Source organism: Anomalospiza imberbis, chromosome 1 (assembly GCF_031753505.1).
Source record: "Anomalospiza imberbis isolate Cuckoo-Finch-1a 21T00152 chromosome 1, ASM3175350v1, whole genome shotgun sequence".
Classification (NCBI taxonomy): domain Eukaryota; kingdom Metazoa; phylum Chordata; class Aves; order Passeriformes; family Viduidae; genus Anomalospiza; species Anomalospiza imberbis.
The window spans coordinates 4539176-4565524 of NC_089681.1; the positions used below are offsets into that span (position 1 = coordinate 4539176).

General features: G+C 38.0%; 1 protein-coding gene across 20 annotated transcripts in view; it reads left to right on the plus strand.

Annotated features, from left to right (window-relative positions):
• Window positions 1-26349, plus strand: part of PTK2 (protein tyrosine kinase 2) — a 194823-nt gene that overhangs the window by 113156 nt on the left and 55318 nt on the right. For all 20 annotated transcript variants that reach the window (XM_068180039.1, XM_068180049.1, XM_068180099.1 and 17 more), the window contains 8 exons: window positions 6790-6869; window positions 8341-8403; window positions 13050-13104; window positions 16704-16844; window positions 17562-17639; window positions 18682-18789; window positions 19737-19854; window positions 26194-26224. In XM_068180039.1, the coding sequence (XP_068036140.1) occupies window positions 6790-6869; window positions 8341-8403; window positions 13050-13104; window positions 16704-16844; window positions 17562-17639; window positions 18682-18789; window positions 19737-19854; window positions 26194-26224 (674 nt within the window). The remainder of the gene's footprint in view (window positions 1-6789; window positions 6870-8340; window positions 8404-13049; window positions 13105-16703; window positions 16845-17561; window positions 17640-18681; window positions 18790-19736; window positions 19855-26193; window positions 26225-26349) is intronic.

Here is a 26349-nt window from a genome sequence, read left to right on the forward strand (position 1 = left end):
TGGTGTGTTTTAACACTACAAGGAGCAATACAGCTAAAAGCAGAGAATATCTGAGATAATTCTTTTTGGTGGGAAGCTCAGAATTGTGTCATGGATTGGGGTGGAATTGTGTTGTACCTGCTGCAGGTGCAGAACAGAGCAACGTCCTTCATTTTGAATGGGAAATTGTGGGGAAAACAGATGAGCTGTATGCTTGGATTTCTGTCTTGGCCGCAAAAGTGGTTGCTGAAGATCAGCTTTTTCTCATGGATGTATTGAGATCTTCTGGTCTTTCATTACAGAAGCTGGAACTGGTAAATTGCAGGAATAATTTCTGTGGATTTTGGTGGGATGGGTATCACCAGAAGTGTTGTGTGTTGGTGTAAAACAAAGATAGATCTGGTTGAACTCTGTGGTGGCTGAGGGTGAACTGTAACATACAAAACCTAACACCAAATTACCTTCCGGAGTTAGAGACCTGAATATTTAAAAGCAGCAGCTAGAACACATCTGAGCTGTTAAAAATAAATCCAGAGAAATAACTGAGAATAAATAAATTATTGCTTATACAGGACAATTAAGAGACAGGTTGTATTTTTAAAATACAAATTTCACCAACTAAGTGGAAGTACATAATTTCCCAATATATAAAAGCACCAGCTAAAAATAAATGTGTAGAACAAGTGGATAATGAGGAAACTATGTAATATAAATCTTTGTTTTCATGCTTCATTAAATGGTTGTAATTCCTGTTTGTGTGCTATGTACTGAATGGAGTACAGAAGACATTTTCTTTGTTTGGTTGATTATCTAAATATCTCATATGTTGGGATGATTCTTTTTGGGTATGGTCTTAACTCTTCAGTGGGAACTTAGTCACTGAAGGGTTGTTTAAATGCAGTGTTCAAAGCAGTGAAGATTTGGGGAAAAGTAGAAATAAAAGAGGACTAAGCTGTGTAAGTAGGTCATAGAGATGGAGAGAAAAGCAAGAGAAATAGATTGCTTATTTTTAAACTGTCCTCCTGAAAAATTGGAGTTTATCCTGTGGGAAATTTCTTGGTAACATTAAGCTGGGAAAGCCAGTAGTGGCTAATTATTGGTATTTGCCCTTTATGAGACACCATTTGATAATACTGTTGCTAAAGAATTTCCACAGTATTTATGCTTGAAAATTCAATGTCAAGTTTGATAATTTTATGCAATAAATTATAAGGCTGTAAACAAGTTTAAACCTAAAATATCTTTTTAAGACACAGTATCTAATAGCTTTTTTTGAAAAAATCCCTAAACTGGAAAGCATTTGCCAAGTTCAGAATTATTTTACTGTTGTTCTTTATAAAGAAATCTAAATCCAGCATGGTGTTTTTATGAACTGCTTGTCAGCCTGGGTGAACCTTCTGAAATACTGCAGCTGCATAAAAAACTCATGTGCAGGAAAATGAAGCAGATGGCTTTTGAAAGTAGCAGCTGGTATAGAAAATACGAGGCCAGTGATAGATTTCTCCTTAAATCATAGCATAGGGTTGTTCTCTAATTTCTCCATCTTCACAAACATGGGCTTTCCTGTGTTTTCAATTTTTATTTTAAATTGTTCCATCTGGAATTGGCTGTCCATTTCTGTAGCTGGGAAACTGCCCATTATTTTCTAGTAAATTTTGAGAAGTTAGAAGTGACACTGTCAGTAATTTCCCCATTCAAGTAAAAGAACAAATATTTTTTAAGTCTTGACATCGTAAATAAAACTGAGCTTGTGTTTACGTGCCCAATTCTTCCATGTGGGAAAAGTCTTTTAGTTCACATTGTTTTCACCTCCATTCTTTTGTTGTGATTTAGGAATATCTTTGAACTTTTAATGCCCAAAATACTGGAGACAGAAGACAGATTTCTGTTCTGGTGAAAAAAAAGAAGAAGAGTAATAAAAAAAAAATATTGTTAAGAATAAAAAAGTATTTTAAATAAAGTGAATTTCTGCTGAATATCAAGGCACTAATAAATCAGGAATAAATCAGGAAATCTGGTGTAGGATTGTGTTGCATTTCAAAATCCTTTTTTTCTTTGGATATTACTGCCCTTTGTAAGCATTCATTCACTGATGCTGGGTGATGTGTATTCTGTATGTGGGGACAATGACAATTTTGTTTCATTTTTTATTATATCAGAACAAGTGAGAGAGTTCTTTTTCTTACCTCTGAGAGGTGCCTTTATGCTTGGCATTCCTATTTTCCCCACTGCAGCCCTTTTTTGTATCAGACTGTTTGTAGCTGTTGTGGCCAAGAAGTCAACTCCAAATGTGAAGTTTAGGTCACACTTTAATTCTGATTTGCCACCCTGTGAATGAGCAAATTTCAGTAGAGTTGCTTCCTCTGACATTGGCACTGCAGTAGTACTTGCCTGGAAGCCTGAAGCAGTTTTTATTTCCATTATTCCATGTTTAATGGAACTTAAGTAGACTAATCCTTTCCCCCCAAAGCATGCACCTGCTTGACTGTAAATCTGACTTAAACTTGTTAGAACATACTAAAAAAAAATCCAAGGGAAAAGGTTCTTGAAATCAACACAGCAGTTTGCAGCAATAAATTACTTTTGTCTTTTCTCCTCCTTTAAACTGTTCTCCAAGATATTTTCTCAGGGAGTTGAGATAAGCACATTGTGTGGGAATACAAAGTGCGTAAGTCAGTGGAAGCAAATACGTTACAAGCAGCATACACCACTCAAGTGACTCACTTCAGACATCATATTTTGGGTTTTGATTGTTACCAAATAAAAAGTACACAGGATTTTAGCAGTGTTGACAGTTGAATTCTTAATCCTGGTGTCAATCCAAGTGTTTGCCTTGTTGATCTTTATGCATTTTTATTGCTGTAACATTGTGACCATAAAGTATTGGAGATAAATACAGACTTCATGTCATTTTATCATTGCCAGAGCATCTGGTCTCCAGTATGGGGTGTAAATGATGTAGGGGCACACAGGTTTAGCAGGAGCATCTTAAAGGTTTTTTTGAGCTTGAGAAAGAGATCAAGGGTTGCTGTTTTGATTTCTTGTTTGGCCACTTGGGTTTTTGGGGTGGCTTTTTTAAAACCAGATTGGTGTGACAAGTTTATTTTAATCAGTTTTGTCTTACAAAGGAGATAAAATTAAGATGTATTAAATAGCATCCTACAGGGCTTTTTAGTGGTTTGGCATTTGGAGAGATCCCATTCTGAACAATGAAATTGCAGAGGAGATTATGGCAGCAGTGCTTGATCTGCTTGGAAAGGATGAGTGTGTTATCTGTGTATATATATAGATAGATGTATTCTTCAGCTTCTCCAGGTGTTGCACACTTAGTTAAATTTCCAAGCCACAGGAGGTGCAGCCAAAGGTCTGCACACACTGCCAGAGAGTGTGACAAGCTCACAGATAACAGGATCTCCAAACTCCACAGGGAAGGATTCATCCTCTCTCTTAACATACTTCTGAATTTGTAGTCAGCAGAAAAAACCTGATAGGTTTTGTTAGATTTCTAAGAGTTCAGTTTTTGTGCCTTTGTGTGTATATAGTCTTTGTGTTGTTGAAGATGGAGCTTTTGTTTGTCTAACCCAGAAAATATTCTCATTTCTCTCATTTAATTATATTAACAATAATAATAATAAAAGTTATAATTGAGCAAACACAAAAGACTTCTTGGAAAACTATTCAATTGCCTTGTGACAGTGCATTTAATTACCATTAAATTATCTCTTATATCTCTTCCACTTAATATTTGCTCAGGCTTTTTCCTTAGGAGGTTGTGCTGAACCTCCTGTGAAATTCTTATCTAATCTCTACACAGGCATTAGTTCATGCACTGATCTGATGCCATCTCAAAGAGAATAGTCAAGCAAAATTAAAGTTGATAAAGAGAAGTTCTCATTGGTATTCTGGGAGTAGAAACTGAATATGTTTTGTTTTTTTTTTCCTTGCTGAAATTGAAAGTAGAATGTGTGCAGGCAGGTTTATGAAAAAAGGGGAAAACCAAGCACTTTTGGCTATCCATAGTAGGACATCATTAAAAATCCAGGCCACTGGTTTCTCACCACAGGTTTCCTGAAGCTTATAATATTTTTATAACTCAAAAAATTTAAACACTAAAATAAGTAGGTGTATATAATGTAAAATACTTTTTCCCCGTTCCATTTTGTTGGAATGGGGGATGGTCTTTTACATTTTCTTAGTCAATATCTGATATCTGTAGTTGCAGAGTCAAACTGGGAACATGACTGGAATTTATGAAAGCTCACAAGCTGCAGGGCAAGACGAGATAGACCCCAAACTTTAAATATTTGGGTAATGTTGCGTATTTATTTATGGAGTAGGAGGCTAGCAGCATTTTAAAATCATGTTTGCATGAAACTGGAGATGCTCTTTATCTGTTTAGTTTGACAAATCGAGCACTGGAGCAAAGGCAAAGAGCTGTGAAGATAAATTAATCCACATTTGATCATAATACACAGGGCCTTAAATTAGCATCGTTCCTGTGAGTGGAGGTTTTGTGTGTCAGGACTGAAAAGCTACTTTGCTACAGCCAGTTCTTCCTGGTGTCTGAATACCTCAAGTAATAGGAGGATAATGGCTTTGAAATTTCCTGGTGATGCAAAATTGTTGAAATGGTTCAATAAAATGAATCTGAAGTTTGAGGGGGAAAAAAAAAAGAAGTTTAATGAAATATAATTGATCAGTCAATGGGTATTTGATTTGGGTGGATGGAGGGCAGGTCAGCCAAGGGATTTTGTGAACAGGTTTTCTTGGTAGGTGAAGTAGTTTAGGACGTACATAACGGCAAATTCTCAGAAAAAGGACAAGGGAAATTTCTGGAATTTGGGTATCCATATAGGATCTGACCTCATGTTCAACACTTTTTTTTCATTTTGAGGTTTCCCCAGGTAGACCTGAGGGTGAGGAGGGCTGTGCTGTTGTTCACCGCCCACGTGTGTTTGCGGAGGTCATTTATGGCAGTTGGTGGAGCCTGAAACTCCATTCCTGAGTTACCTGCCCTGAGCTCCTGTCTGACAGTTTTAGTGCAGGAGCAGTTCAAAGTCCTTTCTCATGAGAAGAGATCCTAGTGTAATTTATTGCATTTTTGGGTTTATAGGATCATAGAACCATTTAGGTTGTAAGAGGCTTGGAGTATCAAGCACTAGCCCAGCACTGCCACACGCACAGCTGAACCATGTCCCCAAGGGCTGCAGCCATACTTCGAATGGTTCCAGAGATGGTGATTCCACCACTTTCCTGTACAGTCTGCTTCCAATCCCTGGCCACCCTTTCAGTGGAGAAATCATCCTAATATCCAATCTAAATCCAGTTATTTTAAATTGTGAGCATAATGAAGAGCAGAGTTATTAATTCATATTGTGTATCCTATTACTGTGGGAATACAGAATTATTATTTCCATATGTGTGTACAAATAGCACACTACATGACGCTGAAGGGCAATTATTCTCCTGTCTCATTAGTATTTGTAGGAATTGAATTGAGAAGAGTTAAAAGCTCATTATTTTGTCATATTGAGTGCCTGTATGAATTCAAATCTAAAGCTTTTTTCTCATGTTTCGGCTATTGTAATAATTAATTTTCTCATTCTTGCACAGTTTATTATATTTCTTCTTTCATGTCTTTCAATAACAAAACTTTTCATGCAGTTCAGATCCAGGACGTTTTTAGGGATTTGCCTGTAGTTTGGAGCAGGAGCAGCTGTGGTGCTGAGGGAATGCTGAGGTGGATGCTCATGTGTTCTGAGGAGAATGCAGAGTGGAGAACACCTCCAGCTGTTGGATCCACTGCTGTACTTGTTTACCTGCTAAATTCTGCATTTCATAGCAGTAGTAGTTTAAACTAGATGGTCTCACAGCTTATCACCACTCACCAAACCCACTTGGTGAAGTGTGTTGCTTTCATAGCGCATCATCTCCTCTTTGATCCACAAGTCAATCACATGGATTTTTGTTGGATTTTGGGATTTGCTGCAACTTTAGGATCTCACTAGAACTTGATGTTTTCATAAGAGAATAACAGGAGCTGTTAAGGAAAAGCTGTCGAGATTTCTTACTGATGGTGCAAGATTTGCAGAGCGAAGTTCTTGGGTGCTGGTTCTGTTCACTCTTTCTGCCTGAGTTTTTTTTTGTTGTTAGTTACTGTATAAATTGCTTACTCCAATATGGTGAAGTATTATCTGAAAAATAGGATTCTGCCCACATCCATGTTGGTAAATAAAACAAGTCCAGGACATGTGATGAAGATTTGAAGTGTTTTCTACTGTAGATGGTCACCATCCAGTTTCACTCTTGGTTCTTCTTGCTAGTTCAGCATTATTTTATGGTAGTGTGCAGTACAGTTTGTACATTCTTCTGTGTTTACTTCTATTTTTATTTTCACTGTAATTCCTAGGCATTTATCAGTTTTACCTGCATGATTAGATCTGCCTAGACAATTAAATTCTGTTGACCAGGATGGTTCAAGAACGCAGCCTGCCTTCTCCCAGCTGGAATGCAGGTGTACCCACGTGCTCAGTCCCTGTGAATTTTGATTATATTTAATAAAACATAGGCAATATTGACATACACAAGACATTTTTCAATCAAGTTCATTGTGGTCAAAATGTGTTTCTTACAAAAGTGCAGCTCATTTGTGGAGAATATGAACACAAATTCTTTTTTCTCTTCTTGGACTGTGAATTGTCATTCTAGAAAATTAAGATGTATTCATTTGAAAGTTGTTGGGGAGTATTTTAGTCTGTGTTGGCACTGAACTGATCTTTCTGTGATGCCTACCTGCTTCTTTTGCTGTAGGTGAAAAATGACTATATGTTAGAAATAGCAGATCAAGTGGACCAGGAAATTGCTTTGAAACTAGGTTGCCTTGAAATCCGGTAAGCTGATAATTTAATTTATTATTCAACATCTTTCTGACAGAATATATACATTAATTTTGAAACTGCTTAAAGTTCATCAATTTCTGACCAGTAGAATTGAATAAAACATCATAAGACCTTTTTTTGCTATGAAGCAGTTTGAAGAAAAACTGAATAGACTGTATTGTAACTCATTTCTAGTAATTTTTAAATTAACATTATTTTAAAATTTTAATTAATTACATCTTGATACTGCCTTTCGGGTGAATTCTTCATCTGAATAATTCAAAGGCCTGTAGAGTACATTGAAGTATGTTTAAAAAAAATGCATCTGTGGTGTTATTTAGTAAATAGTCTTATGATTCTGCATATATAAATCCTGCAGCTAAAGAATGTAATTATAGATAAATACTGCTACCTTTCCTCTCTGTATTTACTCAAATTTTAATGTGCTGTTTGAAATGATTAAATCTTAAGGATCCTTTTGGGTGTTTTTGGTGTTCTTGTCAACTGTATAGACAGCTGGAAAATAAAGATAAATATATCAGATTAACAGATCCTTGAGAGAGTTCCCAGCTTTGAAATGCATGTGTTGGGTTTTGCTAATTTATGGACAATTTTCAGCCTGAAACATTTGCTTTAGTTATGCTGATGTCTCACACAGAGAGATTAGGGAAGAAGTAAAATTGATTAGAATTTAATGACAAATGTAAACTTGTTTGGAGAGAATAAAAGTGTCCTTTGAACAGTGCTTTCCAAATTAAAATAAAATTTAGGTTTATGAAATTTCCTAGGTATCACAGGAGAACCTGATGCCTTTGTTGTAAGTTTTGCTGTTAGCCCCAGAGAAAACAAAAATTCTTTGTGTAACTGCAAACTCCTTATGCACTTACAAAATCATTGTGCCTTATTTCAAAACATGTGATGAATGTAATAATCTGTGATTATGTTGTCAGCCAGGTCCTGCCTTCCCTGCTTCTCAAGCTGTGGCTCTTCAGAGCATTTTGATGAGATATTGTAGATGAACTTCTGAAACTTAGAATGAGCATTTCTGGTCCATTTTTTTCTGTGACAACGATGATCTCATCCTCTCCTAACAAAGCTTCCCTATTTATTCATTTACTTGTTAATGTGAACATGTCTGGATTGAGGCAGTTTTCATCATTCCCTGCTTCCCTGGCTCTCCCTGTTCCATGCACAGAGGGCTCTCAGGAGGAAGTGCGGTGTGAGGTAGAAAGGAGCTGCTGAAGGCCAGGTTAGGTCACTTTTGGTGGCAGCAGTGGTTTAAAGTGGTTCTGAAAATGCAGTTAATTTATAAAATAAAAATCTGATCTGTTGAGGTAGGATAATAATGTACTTAATACTTACCTTTAAATTCATTCTGCCAATGTTTTCTGATGCTGAGTGGAAGTTTTGATTATGTTGATCTTGTAGTTTTAGGCTGAATTATCCAATAATTGTTGCTTTCAAATATTTTTCCTGACTTCAGGAGATCCTACGGAGAGATGAGAGGCAATGCATTAGAAAAGAAGTCCAACTATGAAGTGTTAGAGTAAGTATTGTGTTCTAGCTTGAGGTTTGAACTGTCCCTTCTCTGCATCAGGAACAATAAATTCAGTTCAATGACAGAACATTTCTGTTGCAATTTTTCTATTCCATCAAGGTTGTTAAGATGCTTTAATGTAAGAAAAAGATGATGAAACCCCTTGAGATGTAGAAGTAAGAAAAGTGCCTTTAACTCTGGTCCAGAGAAACAGGTTTGGAGTAGCTTAAACTTGATCAGGAGGCTTACTGTGGTTTTCAGCAATTTTGCTAATGTTTATGGGATTCACCAACTCTGGTGGTGAGGTGATTTTATTCCTCAGTGTTTTTCTGTGCCCAGTTGCATTCTTCAGCTGTGACTCATTTGTGGTAAAGTTTGAGTTAATTGAAAATGTTTGTGGTATTGTTTTTGTTTCTGTTTGCTCACTGTGGGCATTTTCTGAGATGTGACCGTGCAATTAACAAGGTTATTGTTTATCTGAATGTCACAAATTTTAAGAAGACCAAGGAGCATCCTTGTACTGAAATATTTTGTTTACTTATGTTGTACAGGAGATGGCTTCAGTTCAAACAAGCCAAAGTCCTCCAGCTTTTTAGCAAAAACCTGAAAACTGGTTTTATTTGTATTTATATAGTGGTTAAAGTTTCAGACATGCATGCACCAATTATATGCTCATCTCTACTGATTACCCTTGTGAAAATATCCTGTACAGTTTAACAAAAAATAGAGATAAAAGGTTGTTGCAGCAGTGAAGTCTCGATTTTTAATCTTATTTTTAATGACAAATGGGTGCTAACTTTTAGAGATGTGAAATTAGAGCATTTGTAGGAGGAAGGTAAGATTTTATACAACAATGAATAAGTTTACAATGATTTTTGAGGGATCTGTGATATTACTAGGTAAAGATAACTGATGAATATCCTCCTTATTTGGTACTTCTGTAGTGCTTCTATATTTATCCAGATTTTTAAACCTTTGGTTTTGTTTGAATTAGGGATTTTTTAAATTTATTTTTAAGGACTTCAGGTTTTTCTGTCAAAATATTCTATAGAATATTATATTGTAATTTCTATAGAAATATTAGTAGAAATATTCTGGTTGAGGAAACACATCACAAAATGATAAAAGACTAATAAAAATAAAGGGCATGAGCAGATAGACAAGACTAAAAGGGGATATAAAAAAGATTTGAAAGTGTGTGAGTTATGGTTGGTGTAGTTTGCATACATATGTTCAAGTAAGAACTTGAGTAAAATATTTTTAACTCAGTTTTTTAGCAAGTCAGAAGCTACAAGCATTAGTAATTAGGTTAATGACTTTGGAAACAGTGAGACAAAGGAAAGCAGAGTCATAACAGGACACACACAGTATAAATTAATAATTGTAACAGGTGAGAGTTCCAGGAGGATCCAGTGTGGTGCTGCTTTCAGTTTAACAGTGATTTCGTTCCTTCAGTTTGTGTTTTCCAAACAGTGACTGCTTTGGTAGGGAATAATAAATTGCTGCTGTGACAGGCATAGTGAAGCAAAACCCTTATATGCAAAATGTAACAGCTTAATGCCATGTAGAATTGGATGTGGAGAATTGTGCATTTCAAAAGTGTTTTATTTTTTGAGAACCAAAATGTAATTTGTATGGGATTTAGCTAGGAGAGATGAAGGATAAAACCACCTTAAACTGACTATACTATAGATAATTACAAGCTGGAAAGGGTCTGCAAAAAATGCCAGTGATCCCCAAAATGCATTAATTTGATCTTACCACTTTAATAGTCCATAAATGTTTAACTGCACAAGTAATATTTATTGCTCAAGTGAGGCTTTTTGGTGTTTTTTGTGGGGGGATTGCTGGTTTTAGTACATCATGAGGCACTTAACCAGCTGAGAGCAATTTTTAAATGTCCCCTTTTTGCATTGGGTGTGATTGCTCCTTGGCTGCCTTTGTCAGATGTCTATTTGATGTATATTTGTCTTTGATCAGATTGTCATATGAGGACAGATCTAGATGGGAAATGGTAGATGAGATCAAATTGTTAAGTAGCCTTTAATAGCTGGGCCTTCATGGAGTGAAAGAAGAATTTCTTCATAATAAATGTGAAGCCTGTTAGTGAGAACAGGGATAATTACAAGTACAGAAACGGGAGCTGTAGGAAGGAACAGGTGCAGCCACAATTTGGTAAAAGGCATGTTAAAGTCTATTATGTTAATCTAATGTTACTTTTTTTGTTGTAACTTGAATTGAGGTGAAAAATACATGATATATGCTGCCTAAAGCTGCTTATCATTGTAAGACAAGTGGTATCACCTGTCTGTAGTTGGTGTTTTATTAATCCAATTGAAGTTTGTACATTAAAAGAATTGAATTCAGATTTAAGCCCACAAGTAGGCTGGAGTAGATGAGGTTAAGTACAAAGCTGTAGCAGAACTGTAAGAAGCAGGCTCTCAGTGCTGGTTATCTCTTGTTGGCAATCAGAAACCAGATGGCTGAGTCCTTCATCCAGAGCCCTGAGTTGTTGTCTCCCTTGTTGGCCATTCCACCCCCACCCAGCACAGCTGAGAAGGAGTTTGTAGGGTTATTTGTGTAAAACTATTTGTATGTTCTAATTTCCAGTGCTTATTCTCTTATTTATAGGTATCCATAAGTTGTTACTGGCCAGGACATTAAATCTGTGTGGTTATTTTGTTAAATTCTCCTCCAGTAAAAAAAAAAAAAATTGCTGTCTCAGCTAAACACAGGAAATGCTTTATTAGCAAGTTTTGTTAAGAGTTGTGCTCTATTTTACTCTGCATAAGAATTCCTTCTCAGTTTGTTGCACCCAGATCTGTACGAAAGGCTGCTCTACAGCTTGTCCTGGTAATGAATCAAATGAGGCTGTGGCAGCCATGTGCTGCAGGACTGTTCAGATGAGGGATACCAGGGTTATGGGAGGTGCTTCATTTCAGAAGCACCAACTCTCTCTGAAATGCTTAATGTTAGACTAATATATCCCTGTCAAAATGTCTTTGCATATTATTTAGATGGTAATAGTGTGTTAGATTCATTTAACTCTGTGGGATGATAAACCAAGTATCATTTGCATTTGAGAAGAAATGCATGGAAGGAATTAACATTTATGAAGTTTTATAATCCTGCAGCTTACTGTCACTGCACAGATGCCAGTGCTGCACATGAACATTCTTCTCCTCCTGGTTGAGGATGTTTTTAGTATGAAATTGTATGCTACTCATCTCTAGAGAGCTTTAAAAATACCCTGGTTTATTCTTCTGAGTGAGCTTTTTCTATTGACTTTATTGTTGGCTTTGTTCTTGTGCTGTCAGGTAGCAGTAAATAAATCCTGAATATCTCTGCTTGCTAACGGCTTCTCCTTGCTTTGCCACGTGTCACAATTCCAGATGTGTTTCTGTGGATGTTCAAAGCATGCACTCATGGAAAGCTCACTTTCATAATTGCTCCAGAAGCAGATAAGAATGTTTGAAAGATATGGTAACGTTCTAAATTTAAAGGAAAAAAGTCAATAATACCTTGGAGCTATAAATCCTTTTCCTATTGCTATTTTTCTCTTAGTTATTCCTTTTTTACATGCGAGTTTTTTGTACTTGGTTGTACAGTGGTGTCTTCTGCACTAATGTCATTGGCAACTTCTCAAGCACCTTGTTTTGGAGCTGATGTTCAGTAGTAGTGACAAAAACACATGTCAGACGTAAGCTATGTGCAGCACATCAGAGCATAGAAATATTTACTGGCTCTGGTTTTCAAACCAGGGTTACAACCCAATTTATAAATGTGAACATGAGCTTGGTAAATGCAGTTTGAAAATTCTGAGCTCACAGTCACCTGTGTTATAGTGGCAAAAAGTGAGACTGCTTGCAAGAAAAGTTGGTAATTTTAATTTGCTCAGTATGAGGAAAAGATAATAGTAGAAATTTAAACAAGCCCTCGATTGCAGTGCTTCAAAGGGTAAAACAGTAGTGGAATTGCACTCGGCATGCTTAGTGAGGTGATATCATGAGTGTTCCTTTATGGATTCCTGGATTCCTTAGGCCAAATTGGGGCTCTGAGCAACCTGGTCTAGTGGAAGGTGTCTCTGCCCATGACAACTGGATGGTCACTAAGGTCCCTTCAAACCAAACCATTCTATAATTCTTTTTATATCTTCTGCTCCATTCTAATAGAGGTTTATCAGGGTTTTCCACTTCCATGTTGTTCCCTTCTCACCTGACTACATGCTCTAAGAATATTTTTCTATATGCTTGAAATTATTAAAACATGTACAAATAACAGTTTTTATTCTCAAAACTCCTCTGTGCCCAAGCCACCATTTCAAATAACAGACTTCCCACACAGATACCTGGTTCAATAATAGTAGGAATAGAACAATATTTCTAAAATTTCAGCAATATCCTCAATATCCTTTGGGAGTTAAACGAGAAGATGCTGCTGTGCCACATTTGATGTGGAGTGGTTCTTGTTAGAATTTGAATGGTAGTCTGTTTGTTACTCTGAGGTTTTCAAGGACCTTGTTAGTAAATGGTTTAGTAATCGTATATGCTAGTTAAAACAAAACAAAAAATGGACCCAAAGTACCACCTTGAAAAGAGAAATATGATAGTGCACAATGTTTTTGATATTAATGCTGCGTGTATTTTTTCTTTCAGGAAAGATGTTGGCTTGAGACGGTTTTTCCCGAAGAGTTTACTAGATTCAGTGAAGGTAATTGCGGTCCCAGTCAATCCTATACTGCTGTAAAGTGTCAGAAATCTAAAAATTGCATTGTTGTTTTCACTGTACAGTCCTAAGGGAATTGCTGTGCAGTTTTGATTTGTGAAAAAAAACACCCAAGCTGTCTGTGGGATTGGTGGGATCTGAATCCCAGTCATGCAGCTGGCAGGACAAGGATAAAGTGATTCACAGGGCCTTGCTGAGCTGCTGTGAGAGGGGCACAGCTCTGCCTCTCAAACCTTGGGGGTTAAAGTGCAGAACAAGCCCTAGGAGCCTCTTGGATCAAATTTTTTTTTTCCCTTCCCAAAAATAAAAATGAGACTTCTGGAGAAAGAGGAAAGAAATATGAAAGAAAAAAGAATATTTTACTGGGAACTTGATAAACTTGATGCCTGCCTTGCTCAGTGTATCCAACTTATTCAAGGAAGATTTCCAGTAATTTCTGCTTAGGTTAATCCTAGCTAAGACTATAAACGTTACTTGAATCTCGCTCCCATTGAAGTCCATATGTTCTCAGAGTAAAAAATGCAAATTTTTCTCAACGTATATTGAAAAGGGGGATTAAGAATGGTCACCAAGTATTTTACATTTACAGCTGCCTCAATATGAATGTCCTGGTAAAATGTCTCTTACAATTCATACATGAAAGTATAAATCATAAATTGCTACTTTGGAGCTGGTCTTGGTAAGCAGTGGAGCTTTGTAGAAATAATAGAATTCAGCTTGAGATTTGGAAAGAATCTGCATTGTAATTTAAATGGGTAAACACAAAAGGTCTGTCATGACAAGGTTTTGTTTCAAAAGACTTTTGAAAATCAGAAGCTAATGAAGTCAAGTGGATTTAAGTAATCCCCTCTGCATTTTAATTTAAGCAATTATCTGAAACTCTATTTTCTGCTAACGGGAAAAATTGTGGTGAAAGGCTCCAGATGTAAAAGTATGAATAACTGTCTCAAAAATAATATTATGGAGCCAGAAAACTGACTGACCAAGAAAACTGCACTTTGGATATCCTGAGGTGGGGAGAATAGCAGAAAGAAGTAGCAAGAGTTGCCAGAAGGTGAAGCTGAGTGGGAACCTTGTAAAGATATGAAAAAAAATATTGGACATATGAAAAAGAAAAACAAGGGAAGGAGAAGTGTGTCTGCTTTTCAATGACAATGAAATCCCTATTCAGAATAGTAGAGGATCGGTCTAAATCCTTGAATTGCTCTTCCACTTGGGGGAAACCAGGGAATTTGAACTGACAGGCAAAGGAGGGATCCCAATAGCTGTGAAAACTAAAATTAATTATTTCTCTCTATTCTCTCTGCTTTGAACAAACACAGAGGGGGAACAAAATGGTTCTTAGAAATACTTTTAAGAGCAAGTTTTCAGTGTATATTGCTTGAAGTTGCTATTTGCAGATATTTCTGATAGATGCTTCTGTTGTGGAAGAGGTGTGGTTTTGGGGGCTGTTCAGCCTGGAGAAGAGAAGGCTCTGGGGGAACCTGAGAGCTCCTTCCAGTGCCTAAAGGGGCTGGAAGAAAGCTTGGGAGGGACTCTGGACAAGGGATGTAGCGACAGGACACAGGGAATGCTTCACACTGACAGAGGGTGGGGCTGGATGGGATATTGGGAAGAAATTGTTCCCTGTGGGGGTGGTGAGGCCCTGGCACAGGTTGTCCAGAGAAGCTGTGGCTGCCCCATCCCTGGAAGTGTCCAAGGCCAGGCTGGATGGGGTTTGGAGCAACCTGGGATAGTGGAAGGCATCCCTGCCCATGGTAGGGGGGTGGAACAAGATGGGCTTTAAAGTCCCTTCCAGCCCAAACCAGCCTGTGACTCTGATGGACTTTCTATCTTTACACCTTGCTTGTGATCTTAAAATTTAAAGTGACCAGTTCTTCTTGGTGGACTGAAAAGAGCCATATAACATAAGCCAGTATTCCTGGCTGCAGCTGTGATGGTGGAATTGGTCAGGAAAACAATCCATGGGCAGAATAAAGTATCTTTCATCAACTGAGTGTCTGAAATACTTGGGACACCTTGAGCTGGCAAATGTTTTTTTATTTTGTTGTGTCTTGCTCCTGGTATTTGCCAGTGACAAGGTAAGGCTGTGGTTTACACTTGCCTTGAAGTTGGTTTTCTCTGTAAAAATAAAGATAACAGGGGGGTCCAGTGTAGAGTGTCTGAGTCCTAACAAAGCCTGAGGCAGCTCTGGGTGCAGGAAGGAAGTTTCCTGACTGCCAAAGGCTCTGCAGCCTCCTTAATGATCCACCTGAGGGTTGGTTCTGCTAAATTGACAAAAGAATTTGAAATTACACCAAAGTTACAGATTCCTTTGTTAATTGGACAGTATAGTGTGTGCTGAAAGGGCTTTTTTTCCAACCTGTGTATGCATCATTGCAAAACCGATCATTTTGTACATATGCAGCACCCTTGGATTACTGCTGCTGGAGTAATTCCTGCTAAACACTCCAGAGAAACATTTCTGGCTATTTTGACTTCTGAACGTTCTGTAAAGACTTTCTAAGAATGAGTGTTGATCTGCCTGGAAGTGCTAACGACAAAAGGAAGTTGATATTTGTGTGGTGCCTGGGGCTGTTAACAGGCAGTGTGGGAGAATAAAGAGTTTTACTGCTGTTAAAATGGGACATTCAGATATGTTTGCATGGAGGAACAGTGGTAATTCCTGTCTTAACCTTGACATATTGTGAAGATAAGCATGGTTTTGCTTTCTGTCATTGTTGCTAGTTGGAAGATGTATTAGAAATGGAGTTTTTAAGGCCATTCAGTCACTTTAGACAGATGTTTTTATTCACTATTCTTGATGGCTTGTTCAGATTGGGGGCATCTTAGAGATACTGCTTCTCAGGCCCTGCTTTTATTTTCATATGAGTGGCTGCCTTCAAGGGATTCTACATTATGTACAGGCAGGTAATTCATTTTTTAAAGTGTTAGTTTAGCTATCCTTTGTGCTGCTCTAAGTGGTTATTTGTACCCTGAAAACAGGTAATAAAGTGCCAGACAACATAGTTAATATAGTTTTGTTTAAATGTTTGGTTTACTTTTTACATTCAGTCTACTATTTAAATTTCATCTTTTTATATTGAAGGTTTTTTTTTCTTATTATCAGACTGAAAGAATCCACTTTATTATGGGTAGTCTAAGTTATTGTGTGCAGAAATTAAGATACAGCTACAGCTGGCTTGTTATTGCCAGGTAAGAGTGATTTAGATTTAAAAGTTCATATGAAGATATAAATTATTCTGGGTTTTTTTTATATTGGGACACAGTTCAGAATTTGAAAGAAATCAGGAACTTAGAACAAATATTCCTGGAAGGGTTAGCATGTGGTCTTCTGTTATAAGTTATTCAAAATGTTATTAGTTAGATATCCTCTCTGTGATATAGCAGAAATAATGTTGATCCTAAACAGAAGTCAAAAAGCAGAACTGCTGCTTACATTTTGAAGCTTTTTTTATTCCTTGAGAATTTTCTGCATTTCGTTGATAAAGACACTGTTAGTACTACTAAGTGACCAAAAATCTTAAAATATCCCTCAGCTGGTAGATTTAAAACAATTGTTCTCCAAATGTTTTAATACACAGGCCAAAACACTACGGAAATTAATCCAACAAACATTTCGACAATTTGCCAACCTCAACAGAGAAGAAAGTATTTTGAAGTTCTTTGAGATCCTCTCTCCAGTGTACAGATTTGACAAGGAATGCTTCAAGTGTGCTCTTGGTGTAAGTAGAGGAATGTGACAGTCACTAGAATACATTCTGGAGTTTTAAGTGCAGTTGCTTTTGCTTGGTTCTGCAATAATGTTTTGCTTACGTCCTTTTTTTTTCATGTAGAGACAATTGGATTTCATTAGCAACAAATGGTATTTACTGATTTTATTTAGAACTTTCTCCATTGACTGTTTAAAAAAATTCATTACTTGGTAAGAATTGTATGTAAAATAAAATATTTTTATAGCTGCTTTGTTTGTGAAAGTCAAGCAGTTTTTCAGCTGTTTCCCCAAGGAAATGAAACTTCTCAACTTCCGTTGGTAAATTTTCACCTAATACCTGTTAATCTCTTCCTATTTCAAGCAAATTTTGAAGAAGGGCCCCAGGTTTGGAAGGTTTGTGAAAATGGAGACTCCAGCAGAAATTAGAACTTGAATATCAATGTTCATGAGAAGAGGAAATAAAGGAAACCCATAGTTCTCATGTAGACCTAAGATAAAATACATGGAAATTCAGTTTAAGTAGCAGAGATCCCCAGGAAACCAGTCATGAGGGGTGCTGCCACTTACAGAATTACTTGATTTGAATATAATTTTGTTTGAATAGTTGAAAAGCTTCTAGATACTAATTATTAAAACCTGTAATTACCACATTGGATTACAGTATTCCATAGCAAGGTCTTGTCTTATTACTGAAATTCTGCCCTGTCTTTCTCCTTTGACTCCCAAGTCAAGCTGGATTATTTCAGTGGAACTGGCAATTGGCCCAGAAGAAGGAATCAGTTACCTGACAGACAAGGGTGCAAATGTAAGTCTACTTCTGTTTTGTGGGTTTTTTTTTTCTCAGTCACTCTGTTAACAGCCATGACCTGTTGTGAACTGGATGTCACAGAAAGGGGAGTGACCAGTCTGATCTCTGGGTTAAACACAGCAGGGCTGGGAGCTCTCAGCATGTACAGCTCTTAGTCAGATATTAATTTGTGATTTGGGATCAGAGGAAAGGCCCTGGTGTTAGGTACAGAGACTGTGTCAGCTTTAGCATTGCATTTGTTGGCTTTTCTACCAGTGAAGTGCTCACTTGCAGAATTTGAAGCACTGGTGGGGACTTTTTACCTATGAAATGTGAATTATACTGAGTTGGTCTCTTCCTTAGGAATGTGTAAATACAGAGCTTGTTTAACCAGTTGGTGAGCACATCTGTGCAGGCACTGCTTATTGACTGTCTTCATATCCTTCACAGCCTTTTCCTTACTTGATTCCAGCTGTATTTCAGCTGGATTTTTCCTTACTTGATTCCTTACCTGATTCCAGCTGTATTTCAGTATTTCCTGTGCACCCCCATGGTGCAAGTGAGCTCTGTCCAGACAGATGCTTCAGCAAAATGTTTGGGAACGTTACAGTCACAACTTAAGCTGAGCCCATGTCCAGCTTTCTATTGAAATGAATTCAAAAGCAGTGAAAATATGGGGCAATCAGGAACACAGAGCTAAGAACAAACCTTTTCCAGCAGTCAGGAGGGATGTTGGGAATGTGTCAGTGCAGGTTCCATGTGGTTTTAGCCTGTTGAGTTTCCTCTGTTGACACCCAAGAGGTTGTTCCCACTTCAGTGTGTGCCTGGCGCTGCTCAACAGTGACCTCTGTGGGCACAGCGGAGCTGCCTTCCTTTTCCAGATGTTTGTGTGTGTTCTGCGTGGTAATGAAACTCTAGGAAGAAACCGAGAACAGATTTCTGCACGTGTAGTTTGGGGATCAAAGTCTCCCTGTGCTTTTGCAACACCAGGGATCAAGGCAGGCTATTTTGTTGTAATTTTGAATTTTTTCCCTCATTTTTTGGTGTTGTCTTTCTGCAGCCAACCCATCTGGCAGATTTCAATCAAGTGCAAACCATCCAGTATTCAAACAGTGAAGATAAGGACAGAAAAGGGATGTTGCAACTCAAGATAGCAGGTGCCCCTGAGGTATGTTATTGATATTGTATGTGGTGATAAACTTGCTACTTTATTTTTCCTTGCAAGGAGTGGGGTGTAACATACTCCTAATGTGGATACTCTCTATGTTGGACTTTTGTTCTGGGTTTGGTTTTAAAATAGATTTAAAGTTCATTACGTGTTTAATTTTTTGCATCTGGTGCTTATAGACTTTGATATTCATAGAAGAAGCTTAATATGAAAACAGTAGCTCTTAAATGCAATTTAATAGCAGCCTGTGCATATGTACTGCATCCTAGAGAGGAAACAGAGCAATTCCACTATTATATAAGGAGGAAATATGAAACAAGGAAAATTTGTTCCCTTGTATTACATGGAAGCAGGGCTAGAAGTGAAATCAAATCTTTTCCTTGGTCCAGTGCACCAGAAAACAGTGGAAGAGCAGGATTGAGGGAGGGTGGCAGACCTGTGCAGAGAATAAGGAATGATGGTGGTATTGAAATTAATAGCTTGCCTGTATGTCTCTCATCTCTTTTTCCACTGCACATATTTTATTTCTTAAAAATCTTTCTTGAAATTGGGAAGGGCTGTTTTTAGGCAAAGAACAAATTGCTGCAGAGGGTGGGGAAAAAAAGATACCACCTGTGAGAGCTTTAAGAAATAAGCAACTTCTTCAGAATTGTCTTAATTATAACCCTGAAAGTCTTAACAGTTGTATTCAACAGTGGTTTACACTTCATAAGCCCAAATTAACACTACATTAGGTGGAGGGTTTTACCAGCTGTGCTTTCTGAACCTCCTGTTTGAAATTTGCTGCACAAAAGTTAAAACAAGAATCTCCCTGCTCACACACAATCTTCTGTTTACGCTTTGCGGGCGTGTGTAAAGTTCTGATGCAATGACACAGCTGTTCCACTCAGTGTATGCAACTGCAATAATTCCTCTTTGTTGGTGCCTTGTTTTTTTCCTTTCTGTAGCCTCTGACAGTGACAGCACCATCCTTAACCATTGCAGAGAACATGGCAGACCTGATCGACGGCTACTGCCGGCTGGTGAACGGGGCCACGCAGTCCTTCATCATCAGGCCTCAGAAAGGTAAGGACACCTCCATCCTCAGAGCTGCTCACAGGTCATTCTGCATTTGAATACAAGACAGGAGGTAGCAGAAAAACCCTCACTTGGAGGCTCTTTTCTTTCAGGGAGGAGCCATGAGAAACGCTGAGTAAATTGTCACTGCATCAAAAATTGCTTAGTGGCTGAGAATTTAGACTGATGTCAGCAATCACTGTTTCACACTAATTCCAAACTTAACTGGCAGAAGTGAATTGTAATTATTAAAGGCACTCCTAACACTCATGTTATCTTCTAACATGATTCCCCAATATACAAGTGGAAAATCAGTGAGGTTGGTTAGGGTGCATTTGGATAAAGTTCTGACTGGTGGCAATTTTTTAGTTTCTGCATTTTTCCTAGATACTCAAATATCTCCATTTAAAAAATAAAAACGCTGAGTGGTCTCATGAGTTTCTCTCATAAAATAGAACTAAAGCAGAGATACATTTTATAGTGGCTATCAGTTGTTTTTGTAGCATCTTGCAAGCTGCAAGCAGTGAGACGAGGTTGCAGGTACCCCTTGTTTTAGAGAGAATTTGATTAAATTTCATTAGAATTGTTTCCAGTTTTACACAGATTTAATTATTGAAAAATATACAGGCAAAGCTGCTTAAGAGTGAAATTTTCTTCTTTCATGTTGTTCTCATCTTTACCCATGGAAGTTCATCCAACTTTCTTGCTTTCTAAAACAATAAATTATTTTCTTCTTCCGTGTTTGTAGTACAGGAAAGTACACAAGCTATCCCAGCTTCTGTCCAACATGAAACTGAGTCTCTTTTAGCCACGTTCTTGCATTTTTCTGCCCCAGGTTTTCCCTGGGGTGATGTTGTTAATATAATTCAGGTCCTTTCCAGGTCCATCTATAACATCCTCCCTGTGATTGGCTCAAAAAATCCCCAGACTTAAACTTGGGCATTCACTAATAAAGAAATGTGATCTTAGGGTCTTAGATGTTTTGACAGCACATGGTAATTTTTCAAATTATTCTTAAATTTGCATGTTTTTTGTTATTTCTGACCCTTAGAGTATGTGAGTGACCTTTAGCTCCAACACAAGCAGTTTTGTTAGAACCTGTGTGAGTTGTGCAGCCTTATCTCCACACAAATGAAAGTCTTCCCTCAACACAAACTCAGCTCTGGTGCACAGCTTAGTGATGATAAACCATTGGCCCCAAAATCAGACACTGAAAGGATAAGCTAGCATCAGAGATAATAATAGTTTATTGTTCTAAAAATAAAATAGGCATCACGATCCAAGATTTCCATGTCACTAGACTAGTGTGTGCCCATGAGTTGAGGTCTTTTGTGCCTCTTCTTTTCTGAGAAATCATGGTTTGGGGTCTGCTACAAGCCTTAATATTCACTCCCAAAACTTTCCTTCTAATGCCAGTGGATTGGCTGTTTTCCAGCCTGAACTGTGTAGCCACAGTTGATATTTAAAATTGTTCATGTCTATGAAACATGACCTCTTCCCTGAATTAATGGATGGCTCTGACTCTGTCTTTGCTTTCCCTTTAGGGGCACATGTGGACTTTTGTCCAGTCCTTGCCACTTCCACACTGGTGGTGATGCCCATCAAAACTGATCTGTTCTATTTGCAATTTTTCTTTCTAATTCCTGTCTTGCTCCTACCTGACTTTCTTAGCATCCGCTGCTGCATCTTCTAGGCTGACTGAGCTCTCTGAGGGGCAATATCTCTGATTTTTCTGTGCCCTGCACTGAGGTTTCTGGTAGGTGTGAATGCAGGATAAATCAATGCTTCTAATGCAATGTTTATTTGTGTGCTATTCTTATAACACAGAATTTTAACATGGAGCAAATGAGCAGTGATTGAACAGGAACATCATGTAGCACTTTGGGAACACTCCTCTTTATGCACACATGGAGAAAACCCCTCTAGTTAAAATAAATTCTGGGTTTCTTTTGTCTGAGATTTCTTTTTTGAAGTTCGTAGCAATACCCAATATATTCATTAAACATTTCATAGGAGAGCTGTCTCCAGCATGATATGCATTCCCAGATCCCTCCACAGTGAGCTTTGATTGTGTAAGACTCATCAGAAACAAATCATGGAGCAACTCTTGATCCCACAGATGTGTTTTATCCCCCTTTTGAGCTTTCCCATCTCCTCTTTGTTGTAAATTTACATTTATTGCAAGTGTCCTCATAGATTGTCCTTCTTGATTGCTAACAGAGCCTGGTTTTGTGATATTTGTCATGCTGTCCATTAATGATCCAGTTCTTCTTAATCTGGGGAGAGCACTTGGTAATGTTTAAGACCTGGACAATATTTGGCATTTTTCCATTCTGTTTGTTTTATTTTTCATAAATATTTTGATCAACAGGTCCCTTTAGACCCATGTGGAAAGGTTACACTTAATATTTTTATTTCAATTATCACACTTACCTCTTACATGCCAAGAGCACAAATGAAAAAATTATTAAAAAGTTAAACTGATACCAGCTTTTAGGTTGTGGGTTGTTTATCACTCTCTACAACCACTTGAGAGAAAGTTGTAGCCAGATGAGGGTTGGTCTCTTCTCCCAGGTAACAATTTATAGGACATGAGCAAACAGTCCCAAGTTGCTCCAGAGGAGGTTTAAATTGGATGTTTGGAAAATTTCTTCCCCAAAAGGGTGGTTAGGCATTGGAACAAGCTGCCCAGAGAAGTATTCAAGAATACTAAATCTTAATAGTTGGTGAAGTTCTCCACTTTAAGTGCTTTTTGTTTTCACCCAGATTTACCCTGGGCATGATTTTAATTTTAATGGATTGGGAACACGTGTTCCCATTTTTAGGGTACTGTTACCTCTTTTTGTTTGGCCCCTCACTGATTTTGCTCTCACAATAATTTCAGTCAGGTGAGGACAATTTACATTCCCCCAGGCTCCGCCAGCCTGGCTGGGAGCACTGCAGCTGCTGGGTTCTGCTGTGTCCAGCATGGACCTCTGCTCAGAGTGGAAACACCTGGACAATGCAGTGGAAACCCAGTACAGCCATGCATATCCCATTTCTTTAAAAGAATATAGAATTGGGCAAAAATCTTGTGGGTTTCAACTTGTGAAAAACAACATATGCCTTAACTGGGATGCTGTTAGTTAGAAATTTTGACTTCAGACCTGCAGGGGTACTGAAGAATATTTGGTATTTTATTTGGGATATAAACTGTAAAAGGATGAGCACCAGCTTGGGCACCAGTGCCTGAAGTGAGCAGTTTGTATCCAGAGCATGTAGGCGTCTGCAGGATCAGGAGTTCCATGCTGATTATTTCTTCTTTATTTATATCCAGTGATAGAGGAGGCACAGAATACCTTTAAAAATTATCTGTTCCAACCCCTGTGCACCTCTGGTACTATTTAATAGTGTATGAGGTTTTTTTGATGCTTGGATACCTTTGTGTGTTTTTTTTTTCTTGAACATCTACTTGCTTTTCCAGCTTCCCCAGTCCATTTAGCCCTGCATTTGACACGTGTCTCCAGGACACAAGTGGGATGTGTTGTCCCTGTAGCCAGTCCCTACAGGCACCAGGCTGTGGCTTCCAGGCAGTTCTGGCTGCTCCTTCCTTCTTCCCAGGGCTGAGCCTGCCTTGTCCACATCTCCCAGCTCCATCAGCAGAGGACAAGGGTCCAGATCTCTTGCTCTGATGCAAATGAGCACAAAGCCAGTTATGTCCTGTGGAATTCAGCAGGGGACAGTGAAAAGGGGGATGATCAGATGGAACAGTTTTGGGTATGGTGGACCCATGTGTGCTGCTTTATTTCCCAGTGGATCTGGAGGCAAATACTCATTTCACTTGGGTCAGTCTCTGCTTTTCTCTGTCTATCCCCATCTTTTCCTCACAGTTTTCCAGACTGCTTCAATTCTTCTCACTTTTCCTTCACTTTCCCTTCAATCCTTTCACCTTTTCTTCACTTCTTTTCTTGTTTTTTAAACTCATTGACTACATCATCCTACTACTCACATTGTAAGACAGCTTCTATTTACATTCTCCTTATCTCACAAAGGGCTGAGAAAGGATTGGCTATTACAATGGAATCAAGATTTTGTTTTGTTATGATTTATTACATTTTATTATGATCCTTGCTTTGCATTCTGCACTGATAGGAAACTTCAGAAAGTGGAATGGAGCCTTGTGGGAACAGAATGAGATTCTTCTTTAAGGGAATTTAATACCACGGTAAAAAGTCAGATTCTGTCTTTATCTCCTTTAGATCCTCTTTGATAGGCAGTATTTGACTTCCGCACACACTAGCAGTTGCCACCTGTGGTATTTCTCACTTTCTTAGGAGGTTGGAGGAGGGAAAAAGTCAGATCTGATCTGAGCTCAGTACCTTGAACATATGAAGCATTGTGGCCCTGCAGGTGTTATGAAATCATTCCTATCAAGTCTAATGAAATCATTCACTGATATTTCTGAAGTCCCCAAATATGACACTCTACCAAAATAAAGCCCTAGACGAAATTAAAATTCCATCTTTAGAATGCAGTTTGAATAGGATGCAGTTAACATGCAATGGAGCTACATATTAAAGAGCAAGGAGAATTATTTTGAGTAGCTGCTTATTGATTGTGCATCTATTACCTTGATTTAAAAATACACAACAATAAGGTTAACTGTGCAATTTAGTGAAGTTCTTTTAAAGCAGAGGAAGACTCTATGTTCCACCAGTAACATGTGTGATTAATCAGCACCATCTAAGCCTTGGATCCATTGCCAAGTGTAAGAGCAGCATTGGAACAACCAGCAGTAGCAGCATAAACTGGGGTAAACCAGAGCCCAGGATGATTTCACAACTAATGCTGACAGCTGAAGGTGTCATGTAAACATTAAGGTTCTTTAGAGTGTTCTTTACAGCCCTGGGTGGGCCTGCATAGCAGTGGGCAGGACTGCTGTGCCTCTTCCTTCAAGCTTGGTGTCTTTTGCCCAGTTTCATCCAGGTTGAACCTCTTGTGCCCATTACATTTTCTTTTTTGGGTCTTTTACTGCCCCCCAGTCTTTTACTGCCAGGCTGCACCTCCACACCATTGGTCTCATATTTGTTATTCCACACTATCTCTGAGGATCTGTGCCTTTTGTTTCCTTCCCAAAAGTCATCATTTACCCTAACATATCACAGTACCTTTATCTCCTACCTGCTTATATAATCTTACTAGCCTTGCTCTGCCCACCCAGTTCCAGGTGCTTGTTCTTACCACCTTCCTGAGCTGCTCCAGGGCTTTGAAATTGCAGCTTCTGGTTTCCCTTCTTTTCTGCAACTTCTTTTTCAGCACCCTCCATCAGACAGATCAAAACAGACTGATGTTGTTGGGCCAAATGATGCTTTTCTACCTGTAGACAGCAGAGAAAATGAACCAAAATAGTGTATTTTGCCATGTTGAACGTGGCTTTGGGGTACCAGGCATTTCACCAGTCCCTTAATACACAAAGGTGAGACTGTTGTTTACACCTGTAATTCCTGGAAATGTTAACATGGGAGAAAAACAAATGAGAATTTACATTATTTTGTTAAACAGTGTACATCACCATTTTCTGCAGGTGTGGCCATTCTCTCAGGTCACTTTATCAGAGCTACATTGATTAAGAGAGTGAAACACTTTATTACCCATCTTCTCTCCTTCCCTGCATACTCCAATCTACTGAAAAGGTGTTTTGCTAAGGGATTAATAACTTCCCCACAGGACTGCCAAGGGTTTAATCAAATCCAATAGGAAAAAAAAAAAAACCCTTGAGTATGTACATCCAAGCTCACACACACTACCATTTTCAAAGTATACTGGCAAGTATACTTTTCAAATACTGGCAAGTATTTGAATATAGTGTACAAAAAGCTGACTTACTCTCTGGCACAAAACATTATTATTGTATAGTCTCAAGCCAGTGTGAAATCAGTATGATAATATGTGCTTTAATGATTTATTTCAGTTGTCCTACTTGGAAATCCAAGTTGGATTCAATTGTTTCATTTATATGTTAGAACTTAGGACATCTTGGAGATAAAAGAAAAGCATTTCTTGCCAGAGAGATGAGATAGTGTCACACCTTCTGCAAGTGATTTATTGGAGTTGTTTGTTAAGAATAAAAACCAGCTTTTATATTCTGTGTACGTTGTTTCCTCAGATGAGAGTTTGCCTAAAGGTCTGTATGAGTGGGTAGAAGAAGTTGTTGATAATGCTGCTCTTTATAGAACATTCTTTGAGTTCTCTCAGTTTCCCTGAGAGATTGTGATGGTTATTGTTTCAGGCACGTATATATTTCACTTTGAGATAGGTTATTTGAAAATGTGCAAAAGCTTTAATCCTGTTTTCTTCTTGTTTACACAGAAGGTGAAAGAGCTTTACCATCCATACCAAAGTAAGTTTTGTGCTTTCTTTTCTCATTAATTAAAAAAAAAAATGTTTTGAAAAATAGTGATGCTTTTGGAACTTCTTTATAACAGTACATTTTATTGTTGCTTTTGGATTCCAGGACAAATAGCA